The sequence below is a fragment of the Onychomys torridus genome, chromosome 9, assembly GCF_903995425.1.
Source record: "Onychomys torridus chromosome 9, mOncTor1.1, whole genome shotgun sequence".
NCBI lineage: Eukaryota > Metazoa > Chordata > Mammalia > Rodentia > Cricetidae > Onychomys > Onychomys torridus.
Window position 1 is genome coordinate 39607388 of NC_050451.1, and position 12057 is coordinate 39619444.

Below are 12057 nucleotides of genomic sequence, written 5' to 3' on the forward strand. Positions count from 1 at the left end.
GGGGACAGTCGGACAGTGTTCAGGTTGCACTCTATATTCAACCTCTTTTAATTTCTCAAATGATCTAATTATAGATGTGCGCTATATGCCTTTGAAGAAAAAATATTGTTGATTTGTCAAAAGGCAACATGCTGAATACATTTTGGCACTTTCCGGCTTCTTCTTCTTCTTTTTTCTTTTTTAAATTTTTTATGTGCATTAGTGTGAAGGTGCCAGATCCCCTGGAAATGAAGCTACAGACAGTTGTTAGCTGCCATGTGGGCACTGGGAATTGAACCCAGGTCTTCTGGAAGTACAGCCAACATTCTTAACCCCTGAGCCATCTCTCCAGCTCCCACTTTCTGGCTTCTACAGCTTGCATGTGGGCATTGTTTTTTCTTTTCAGGTTTATTGTGATTATTTTAGTTTTTTATTATTATTAAGAAATTTTCTGTGTGGGCATTGTTAAAATTAGATTTTGATATCCTTTAGGAGCAGAGGCAGGCATGGACCACTTCCTAACACATCATGTAAGTGGTGTAGCACCTTGTTACTGATTTAAAAAAAAAAAAGCCCCAGACTTCTGCTAGCTTTCCTGATACCCACACTTAACATTTCTAATGTCTCTACTTGGCAGGCAGATTTACTGACACATATTTGTTGGCTACTTAGCACCTCCTCTCCTGGGTTTACTCTCTACCAGTCACTGGAGACTGCTGGGACAAGTTGCCACAAATTCGGTGACCCAAAACAAAAGAGATGAGGTCTCACACAGGCCTGGAGGCCGGGATTGCAGACTTACACAAGGCTGAACTTCCAAAGGCAAGTTTAAGAGAGAATCCAGTCCCTGCATTCTCAAGAGACTGATGGTCACCCTGCCACCCTGCCATGTGAGGATGCCCTTCCCTCAGAGTCTCTCATAGGGATACTTTAGTTTGGATTTAGAACTTACCCTAGTCATCTCAGACAATCTTTTTGTCATGATCCTTACTGGCAAAGCATGGATTCATTCATTCTCTCTTCAAGTAACACCTGAGCTTTGCGCTCTACATTATTCTACGTGTTGGAAACACAGGTGGCCGACTTGATAAGTATGACCGGGGCAGATAAATGGGTCCTGCACGAGGGTCCCTCTGTTTAGCTTAGCACTCTGTTGTTGCCACCTGAAAATAGTTCATTTGTAAGCAAGTGCTTGCAGTTGTATATTACACAGGGCTTAAAAACAGAGGTAGCCTTTCTGGAACGGCACAGTGAACAATGCAGGAAAGGTCCCTGTTTGCATGGGATTGTCAAATTTTCTCATAGTTGGCAACCTACAACAGTGCTTCTGCTATAGATACATGACACTGGCCTCTTTGGGTGCCAAATGTAAGGTTACTCAGGGGAGTGTGTACATTCTAGAAAGAAATAAGGAAAGAAAAAAAAGGAAAAAAGTGTTCCTTATTTTATTTCTTATTAAATCTATCTTTTGACTGTTCATGTTAAGCTTTCCACTCCGAATTTCTGAGCAATGTCTCCCAAACACAATTGGGAATTTTGTAACTGTGTATTCTTCCCCTCTAAAGAGATAGAAGTCTTTCTATTAACGAGCCTGGCTTTGAACTCCTGGTCTGAGATGTCCCTCCTGCTTCAGTCCCCACTACAGGCAGCACCAGTGTACCTGGCTCTTAATTTTCTTTTAAAATGGAAGTTTTTTTTTAGTCAATGGCTGCCAGGCCCTTTGTCTCTCCGTAGACATTAACCTCAGCATTTGGAGAGAGACAAGGACCTAGGCGGATTGTCAACTAGACAATATTTGGGGAGAAAAATACATTTCAAACCCAAGCCTGGACAGCTCTTCCAGAAAAGAATAGATTGCATACTCCTGATACTTCAGGAAACAAAGTTCCTTGGATGGTTTTCCTTGTAAGGTATTACTTCCTTGATGTGGACTGGAGCATGCCAGATATGAATGGGGTCTGGCTCCTGAAATCCATGTGGTGCCCAAGAAATCTGCTTCTAACATGGAATAATCACACACGTTGTATTAAATTGTATTTGAAGTTCCATGGCATTGCTAAAAGGGGTAAACTCAGAACTGTGGTAGCAGTCCACATTTCCCATAGTTCAGCTAAGGATCTGTACCCCAAAGAACAAGTTGTTGCTTTTCTTACCACTCCTAGATTAGTCACACTAGATATATAGCCACTTTTAATAGCATTGTGCCATCACCAGTGACTTTAATTACTGTTTGGTAATCTTATCTACTTACACCAACATTAATTAAATCCATCTGGGTAAGGGCAGGTTGGGGGTTGTTCCAAAATATGTTGATTGACAAAAGCAAATCCCAATCTTTACTGTGGCTTATTTTCTCAGACCCTTCTTTGCTGAGGACAAGGAATTGATCGTGACAATAATTCTACAAGTTAGTTCTTAAGGAACTTAATTTCTCAGTCTGTTTCAGTGCCTAGGGTTGTAATCAACTGACTCCCCAGTAGAAACATCCCTTTCTCCTTTCATGATGCTGTCACTGCCGGGGTTCCTAACACATCTTCAAATTTCAATTGGTACTCAGAATCAGTAGGGACAGTTTTAGAGACACTCCATGAGACAGCAGCCGCGGTGGTTAAGAGTTAGGAAGCAGGGAGGCACCGCGCATGCGCATGGAATTGAGCGTGCCATTACCCGCACTCCCATGAACCTGTCCTTCAGCACAATCCAGGACAGCAAGAAGACAAAGGCTTTGTTGCAACAGAACAGAGCAGAGACGTCAGTGGCCGTCAGCTTCTTTAAAGCCAGTAAATACAGGTAATTTGTCAAAGTCCACAGAATAGAAAAAGGAGCAGTTCTTTTAAGAAAGAGCTTGAGTGTCAGGCCATCTTCACCGAAAATCCGACTGCATTCCCTAGGAAAGAAAGAGAGGGTAAGGCACAGGTGCGTATCTTGTCTGGCTGTCTTAGTGCCCGTTGTCAGGCAAGAACACAGTCACCAGGGCTCATCAATGTGGGCTCTCTAGAACGTGCTGAACCTGTTTCGTCACCTGTGAGTTTCTGGAAGCGCACGGGGGTCCTTGGAAAGAGCCCACAGATGCTCAGCACAGAGCAGGACCCTCTCCTCACCATACTCTCCTGAGATGGCCAGCAATTCTGTTGCTTCTGAAGATTCTCAGAGAAGCCTGGAGAAACTCAGACGTGGGTCATCACCAAAGTCACTGGCTACCCACAAAGCTGGAAGCTTCCGGTACGCAAACCCAGCAGGACCAAGATGGCTGCTGTAGGGTGAATGGGCTGCAGTCAACTCCCAGAATTCTGCAGATAGGGAGCTTCCTTGTATGTCTGTGAAGCCACACACACCTTGGGGTTTAGTTATTTCCAAGACACTACTTCTTTCTAAAATCTCAATTTAGTGACAGAGTTCTGTCAGTTTCCTTAAAGCAGAAACATGAACATTTCTTGATAATTTATTTAAATTCAATTATTGAATGTTTTTAACTTAAAAAGTAAGCATGCAGCTCAGGTTCAGTAAGCATTGTCCATCTGACTCCTTTGAATTTAGTATATGAAAATAGTCACTTTCTTCAATGAAATCTTTGATTTGTTTGAATTAGGATTAAATCGGCTACTTATCTTTTGGGGCTACTGGGGCTATTGTAATAAACATGTTCAAGCTAGTGACAGATAGGCAGTAACAGCAGTGGTGTGATGACAGTGCCTTTGCTACTGTGGGCTGAAAAGACTCCCTTTGGGAGCTTCCTTTACTTGCAATCACTAACATGTAGTATTTACTGGAAATTATCATTTGCCAACTGGTATTTTTAAAAGTAGTATAAATATCTCACCCAAAGCAACAATTTACTAATATTCGAGCATGTTTAGAGTAGAATGCACTTCTATGACTCCAGACAGTACAAATACTAGTTTAGCTTTTACTGAAGAGTGATTGTGGTCCTGAAAATCCAAGTGATTTCTAGCCAGGATATGCTTCACACAATGAAGTAACTTCCCTTCCAGGAGGAATGGAACAAGACAGGGGCTCTAAGCATAGGGAGCAGAGCTGCAAATGGGGAGTCCTATGGTAATCTCTACTTTCAAGCTGGTAAGGATGCTGGGAATTCAGGAAGGCTAAAACTTCATTTGCTACACACACACACACACACACACACACACACACACACACACACACACACGGAACCTTGTCCTGTGGGTTGGCTTTCATGTGAGATAGATCCCCAAGCTGGGAGTTTTCATAAAAGGAAAATGCAATTTCCCAAAGGGCAGTTTTAACTTGACAGAGACACGGCTTCTTTAACGAAGGGAATCAATTCCCTCAAGACAAAGCCTTGGGTAAAGCACTCAGAAATCTCACATATCACATACGAAAATGAAGGACTCTCAGCTACTTGTGCTAGTGGCACAAGGCAGCTTCATACAGAGGGCGAGCTGTAGTGTTTCCAGACTGTCCAGATGTGACATTTGCTCTTGGTAGGGCATCTGCCTGGTCAGAGAGTAAGAGGGAGTTGAGAGTCCTGGGCTTATCATTTTATCCACAACCAACAGATGCCTTTGTAAATCCACATTTACTGAAAAGTGTGAAGAAACCCATTTCTTATGAAATGGTTTCTCTCTTCTTATCCCTGGCTCTATGATGATTCTTATCAGGAGCCCAGAGTCACAGGTTGAGAGTCTTAAAGTCAGGAGGGCAGGGAAGAAACACAGTTCTACAGGGATCACCATAGAGGCTCATAGGCAAAGTGGCGAGCAAGGCTGATTGCTAGCAGAGGTTGTTCTCCTCTAGCTGGTCACATGCCCCAGGTATTCAATCTCCTCTTGTTCCCTTTTCCTACCCACCTCCTCACAGCCATCTAGCTCTTCACATGTAACTACTGTTGTAGACATTAGAAATCATCCTCCAACCCCTTCTATATCCAAATGCGAGGTGACCCATGTAAAACGGTGTGCAATGTAAGCAATAGGTACTGAGAAATGTGAATATTCAAAGAAAGGATGCTTACTAAGAAGCAGTGAGCAGTGTGCCTCTCTTTGGGATGATGGGAGAAGAGTTTCTGGATAAGAGGCATTGACAGGTGGCAAAGCTTGGAATGAAGCTAAAAGCTGGGGGAAATAATGGATTAATTATGCTCTCCCTTTAGTAGCAGCTACTTAACTAGTCACTGAGCACTTTTGTGTGCCAAATGGTACTTTAAGTGTATTTAATCAGAGACTGCTGTGTCTTTGACTCTAACTCATTGTTTCTAGAGATTTTTTTCCACTAATGAAGCATTCTTATTAAAACTATCGCGAATACCCTTTTCTCTGCAAATTTCAAACACACCTGAGGCACTTGAATTCTGGCAGTATTTAATTGGAACAACGGATTCATCAAAGTCCACTTCTAAGGGGACATGTTTTATCATCTAGATTTGATACTTTATTGAAAATTCCTTTGATGTTAGAGATAAGAAAAAAAAACCCTGAAATTCTTCCACGCTGCTCCGGAGAAAAAATACTGAGAGATCCTAGTGCTGTGGGAAAATTCTGCTTCCAGTCTTCCAGGCTAACTCATCTCTCCCTGTTCAGCCTTGAAAGCTCTGGGGGTGCCTGCTTAGCAGATGGTGTTAATGAGTCTGCAGGGAAAAAAGTTCAAAGATCTAAGGATTTTCTAACAATGTTTAGCTCACGTTGTTCTCGCTAGAGAACAGCCCTCTCTGAGACAATGTTCTCTGCTTCACAGTAAAAGCCTTTTGAGTCAGTTTCAGAAATGGCTGGCTTCACTCTACCTACACTAGCACACAGGTGGAGGTGTCTTGTCGACGTGCACACACACTCTGCAAAGCTCAGGGTTTGTCCCAACACGAGGGGTATGGAGGAGACTCAGCTGGTTCCCCAAGCAGCATTTCTGCCTTCTGTAAATGGGTTTTCCTGGATAAAGCAGCATGGCTTGCTTTAAAGTGCTCTTAAGTTGCTCTATTTCCTCTAAACTTTTAAAATTGTTTTTATCACATATGTATCTAAAACACAGGGGCTTTTGGGAAGAGCATATATATTATACTATCTGGCACATACAACTCTTTTCAAATATGACAATTACAATTTGACAATCATACTTCCTTTGTATCTTCTTTTAAAAATGCCATCATTAAAAATCATGCTCCAAATGCCAGGCAGTGGTGGCTCATGCTTTTAATCCCAGCACTCAGGAGGCAGAGGCAGGCGGATCTCTAAGTTGGAGGCCAGCCTGGTCTAAAGAGTTTGAAGACAGGCAGGGCTACACAGAGAAACCCTGTCTTGGGGAAAAAAAAAATCATGCCTCAAAGATGATCTCTATTTTAACTGCAACCAAATACAAAATATATTTAGCAATCACAAACAATTATAGGGCTTTTCTTTAAAAATAGACTATATGTGTACACCATGTATGTGCCTGGTACCGAAAGAGACCAAAAGAAGGCATCGGATCCCCTGGAAGTGAAGTTATGTGGCTGTAAGCGACCTTGTGAGTCATTGAACTAAACCCAGGTCCTCTGCAAGAGCAGCAAGTGCTCTTAACTACTGATCCCCTCTCCAGCCCTTTTTTTGTTTCTTTAAAATAGAATGTTTATGGTTACATACAGGAAACCAGCTCACAGTGCGACCTCAGTATTCCCCCACACTTCCAATTTGGTGACAAGAAATGGAAGTTGTTTTAAATCTAATCTTAGCATGTACCAATTGTAATAGTCATTTTTTTTTTCTTGTTGAGCACAGGGGGAATAAAGAGGGGTTATTAGAGCTCCTGTATGACAAATTGTTATCATCCTACTGGAGACCAATTGTTGTGATCTACTGAGGACCCTGCAATGAGCATATTTGCTGCTGATGTTGTTCCTTTGTGTGTGTGTGTGTGTGTGTGTGTGTGTGTGTGTGTGTGTGTGTGTGTGTGAACGTAGAGGCCAGAAGACAATTGTGGCTGTCATTCTTTAGTCACCATCCACTTTCCTTTTGAAGACAAGGTCTTTCATTGGCCTGAAGCTCACCGAGGAGGGTAGGACTCCAGGGGTTCTCTGGTCTTCACTTCCTCAGTGCTTGGATAACAAGTATGCTCAAACAAACTTACATATTTATTGTTTGTTCTGGGATAGAAATCAGATCCTCATGTTTGCAAGGCAAACACTTTACCTGCTGCAGTCCACAAAGAAACTTTGACCCAAACATTGCTTTTGCCTTCCAGGAGTGTTGTATAAAGCTGACATTAGCCCTGCCATGTTCCTGAGCACTCCCAGAGGGGACCTGGCTTAGCAATGGACAAATACCAGAACCACGAGACAAGTAGGCTAGCCACCACCTTGCAGATTTACCAAACAACAGACCAGGCCCATGTACTCCCACCACAAAGATGAGCATCTCTTCATGTTGCTCAGTGCTAAGCCTGCTGTCTCAGGAAACAAGGCCATTTCATCCACTAAGATAGCAGAGTGCTGGCAATAGTTACTAAATGTGTGTGTAACAGCAATTAAATTTATTAATATACATTTTTTCCCTCTAGAGTTTGAGACGTTCTGAACATATGACCTTCAGAGACAAATAAATCTGAATGTAAATCAGATTTCGATTATGCACAACTAACCTTGGAGCAGACTTTCAGCCTTTGGGAATATGTTTCATTTTGGTTAAGATGAGGATATTAACACCACCTGGAAAGGTGCTTGTTACCATGATGATGACTACCTAAGGTAAGTGACACAGAAGCATCAACCAGCTCCGTGTCTGCCATGTGTAGACACAATCTTCTCAGAGGGGAGTGATTTGCTTCCTCCTGCTCACCACCAACACTTCACATGCTCCTTCACTTGGAAAGCAAAGTCAATTCATATCCCAAAGAGGTGAGAATGTGCCGCACATTCACATAAAACAGTTTTTGAAACGTCAACTGTAGATCATTCAACATGGAACCTACCTGAATTTTTTCATTGGTGACTGCTTTTCTTGAGCTGTGGCTAGATGGCCAGAATAATAGACTGGGAAAAACATGATGTTCCAGTTGGTTGAAAACCAGGTCATGAAAAAGGGACAGTAAAAATTCTTGTAAGTAATTTTCACAATTTGCGTGGTTCCAACCCAAGACGACGAAACTGACAGGATGATCAACAGTCCCCAGACGGCCTTCAGAACCACAGACGTGCAGGACAGGCAGCGAGCCTTGAGTCTGTTTTCTTGGCTGCTGCTCTCAGGATGAGTCTGTGCCCCATCATCCCCTGAAAACAGGAGAGGAATACAGAGGTGGAGGAGCAGGATGTAAAACAGCAATCACATGTGTCGGCTCCTTTAAGAAGATGTATAGGACTGCAAGCATCAGCATGCCAGAGTTTGTCTTTTCTGTCCTCAGAAGAAAACAACGATCCCCAGCTCATCTGTTTTTTTTTTTAAATTTTGTTTATCTTTTATTTTATAAATATGAAGTGTTTGTATGTCTGTGCCCCACATGTGTGCAGGGCCAGTGACGGCTGGAAGAGGGTGTCTAATCCCCTGGAACTGGAGTCACACCTAGTCACCAGCCACAATGTGGATGCTGGGAATTGAACCCAGGTCCTCTGGAAGAGCAGTAGCTAGTGCTCTTAATTGCTGAGCCACCTCCAGCACCCCATCCTGAACTCATTCTTTCTATGGTCTTCCCTTTGCAGGGTCTAGTGTGGATCTGGACCCCACCCAGAAGGTAAAGATGCTCTTACATGTGCTGCATATTACATTGTAGGCATGCTTTGCCTTTAAGAGTGTTCCACACCTCGGCTTCTAAAGACTGTGGGCCTCATCTAGTCCCATGGGGTTTCTGCCTTGTCTCAGAAGCTCTAAGAGGCATGGGAGGCTCTACCAGGTCTCTTTTTCTTCCTCTCTGTGACTAAAACAGAAACTCCATGATAGACAAAGCTGCTCTTTCAGTCTGTGTGGGGGATAAATGCAACTGAATCAAAGCTGCCCTATATCCACCAACATGAAAAGTCAGTGATAAGTAAGTGCTTGTTCATATCGTCTTCTGAGATCTTTTACAACTCTTAAACTGAAAGCAGTGCATCCCAAGAACAGAGCAAACCATGACTATACAAAGTCATTTCCCATCTTCTAACAAATTATTGCTCAATTGTGGTTTTGGAAACATAGTAGGCCTTGTTTGAATTTTAATATTGACTAGGAAAATTCAGTAGCACTTTTCACTTTGAAATTGTCAAAACTCTTGGAGTTGAAAGCTATCAGTGCCCCTTCTCCTGATAGAAGAAATAAGTTAGAAGTGAATTTGTGTACCTCTTAGGCAGCTGAGAAGGACACTCTCCTAGCTGAGATCCCATACGGTGGCATCCTGCAGGGACACAAAATTGTCTGCAAGATTTTCTTCTGTCTCTAGGAACTAGAGGCCCAAGACTATACTTGGGGGTGGCAGCAGTGAGGGGCGGGGCTTTTCTCATCCAGCCTTTCTAGAACCTGCCTGAACATGTTCCCCCTGCCTGGTGAGCCAAGCCTGATGGACTTCCTCCTGCACTCTGGGTTAAAATCTTTACTGGGCAGCAGCTTTTAAGAATCATCTTTAAAGTGAATTCTTCACTTCAGAATATCAATGTGAGCACAACAATCACTAGGAAACTTCTTAGTCTTCTAAATGGTACTGAATTCTTGGGGTCTTGAGTAACGGGAGTTGAAAACTGTCATTCTCTGACTTATTTAATCAATAAACTCTTGGAAGACTCTCAGATCTGGTTCTCTCCTTGCGGCCCAGGGGTTCAAAGGTGAAAGGCTTGAGTTTACAAGTTTGGTAAAACACACAAGACCCAAGATGACAAGCACCAGTTCACAGAGAGATGAGGCTGTGTAGAGCAGAGAAACAAATGTGCTCGGGAGAAACTTCCCTAATGCAGAGACATTGAAATGAGCAAGAAAACAGGATTTATAGCTAGCTCGCTTGACTACGTCCAGATAATACCTGCTTCGGCAACAGTTCTGCAAATGTCCTGTGATTTATGCAGAGATGAGAAGGGGAAAACGAAGATAAATATTGATGTCAGAATGAGAGACTATTGTGTCAGGAGGCCAGAAAAGAAGCGCAAACCTTCTCAGTACAGATAAAAAGAAGAAGGCTTAGGTGAAGGGCTCTGCAGGTCAGTAGAACTCTGGTCCCTCTGTTCTGAGCACACATTCACTCTAGGCTTTATTCATACAAAACAAGCTATTCATAAGTTAGGAGCACTTGAGAAGAGGTCCTTCATTCCGTTTCTTGCCTCGTTTTAAAATTTGCTCACCCCCCCCATTAAATCTCACAAATTGTAATTTTTTTATTCATTAAAATAGCTTAACTCTGCTTTGTTTTGACTAGCCAGTTATTATGAATGGTATATGCTGCTGTTATTTTCTCTGCTTTTTGAAATATGAAAGAGATTTGGCATGTTAGAAGTGCTTGAAGGGTCGGATAGAGGAGGCTTTGTGGATGCAAGCAGAAGAGGCACCGAGGGGCTGAGCATGGAAGAATCCGGATGGAGTATCTGACATCAGACAGGGAGGGAGCCACTAGCAAGGGAAGATTCCTCAATGATGGTACCTGGTGAACAAACTCTCCTAGACAGAGAAGGAACTTGTTTGTTTGTTTGTTTGTTTTTCCTTCCCAGGGAGGTAGATATGAGGCCATTTGATGAGAAGATAGGAAATGAATATGAACTTGGGCTTTAGAGCACTATTTGAGATAGGAAATAAGGTGTCCAAGATTAAATAGTCATAGTCTTTAGCAGCAACTGGTGAATCTGGATGCATCTAGAAAGTCAGGCCTTGCTGGGAAGCTCAGGGGCATGGCTGAGGTCCCTCTAGCAACCCAGTAACCCAGGAGTTAGTGAGTAGTCAGGTGGATGTGGGGAAAGGCTGAAGGTTTCAAGTGATCAGAAAATGCTGCACAGGAACTTGGAAGACTGGATGGGTGCCAGGGACTGGTAGTCCTGACAGGAACAAAAGCACAGTGTGTGATTTTGCTGAGGGTTTCATTCTCTTTAGACTGGACACAGAGTGTTATCACTGAAACCCAGAGCTGAGCTAAAAGATGCTGGGGTTGGCACTCGAAGATGAGAAAAATGAACTACCTTGTGAATTTCACCAGAGGTCATTGACTGACTATGATAGAGTTTTTTCCACAATAGATTTTGGAGTTGGGTTCTCTATGACACTGTATATCCCTAATAAATTGCATCTCCCTGTGCTCTAACTTCTACCTCTTCCCATTTGATAAACCATCCCTCCACTTACTCTTAAGAGTCTGGGAAACATTTCTGCCCTCTGTGCCCAAGGCAATGTTTCTCCCGGATGTCTAGAAGGCTGCTAAAATGTACTGCTACTCAAGAGGAAGTCACACACATACCTGACCTGCTCTGTCTCTCAACTCTGAGTCCACAAACTCCAGAGGATCCTCGGCTCTGAAGTTCAAGAATAGGAGCAGAAGAATCTTCAGTGACAGATAGAGGGGACAGTTGCCTGCTGATGCTGCTGTGTGAAGTGGGGCAGTTGGATCCTGGTTTGCATCGGGTAACTGATGATCTGGAGGTACCTGGAAAGACAGAGTGCACACCAGTTTGAGAACTTCTGAGCAGAAGAGTCAGAAATGACTTTGAATTCCTTGGCAGTCAAGTACATGACCATGACAGTCCCAATGAACTCATTTCTAATCTGGAAAGGAATCCCCAGGAAGGAAATGCATGGAGGCTGCAGGTCTCTAAAGGCATTTTTAAAAATAGAGTCATTAACTGGAGGTGAGTACTGGAAGATGATGCGTGTATGGAAACTTGCATTCTGAATGAAAACTACTCACACAGCCCAACAGTTACTTTGAGGACAGCAAACCATGGTGTGAAGCCTGCTCTCACCTCTTTTCCTTCCTTAAGTGGCCAACTGCCAATAGCATCCCCCATCAAAAGCCACCCTATGCTTTTCTACCAGTCTGACTGCTAAAGTTCAGTTTCTCCTGTAGTCTTTGTCCGATACGGCAGATGAAAACTCAGCCTTCAGAACGCCCCCTCCACCCTAATATCCCACTCCTCTTCTAATCAGTGTTCCATCTATCCCCAAGGCAGGATGGGCTTCGTGGGTCTGTGACCAG

At 43.1% G+C, this 12057-nt stretch overlaps 1 protein-coding gene across 2 annotated transcripts in view; it reads right to left on the reverse strand.

Moving 5' to 3' along the window:
- Positions 1-12057, reverse strand: part of Slc35f4 (solute carrier family 35 member F4) — a 238710-nt gene that overhangs the window by 13516 nt on the left and 213137 nt on the right. Inside the window, exons 2-4 of one of the 2 annotated variants that reach the window (XM_036199560.1) lie at positions 11323-11508; positions 7894-8191; positions 2647-2866 (exon numbers count right to left, since the gene is read on the reverse strand). In XM_036199560.1, coding sequence (XP_036055453.1) covers positions 2647-2866; positions 7894-8191; positions 11323-11508 — 704 coding nt within the window. The remainder of the gene's footprint in view (positions 1-2646; positions 2867-7893; positions 8192-11322; positions 11509-12057) is intronic. The other variant, XM_036199561.1, reaches the window with a different exon arrangement.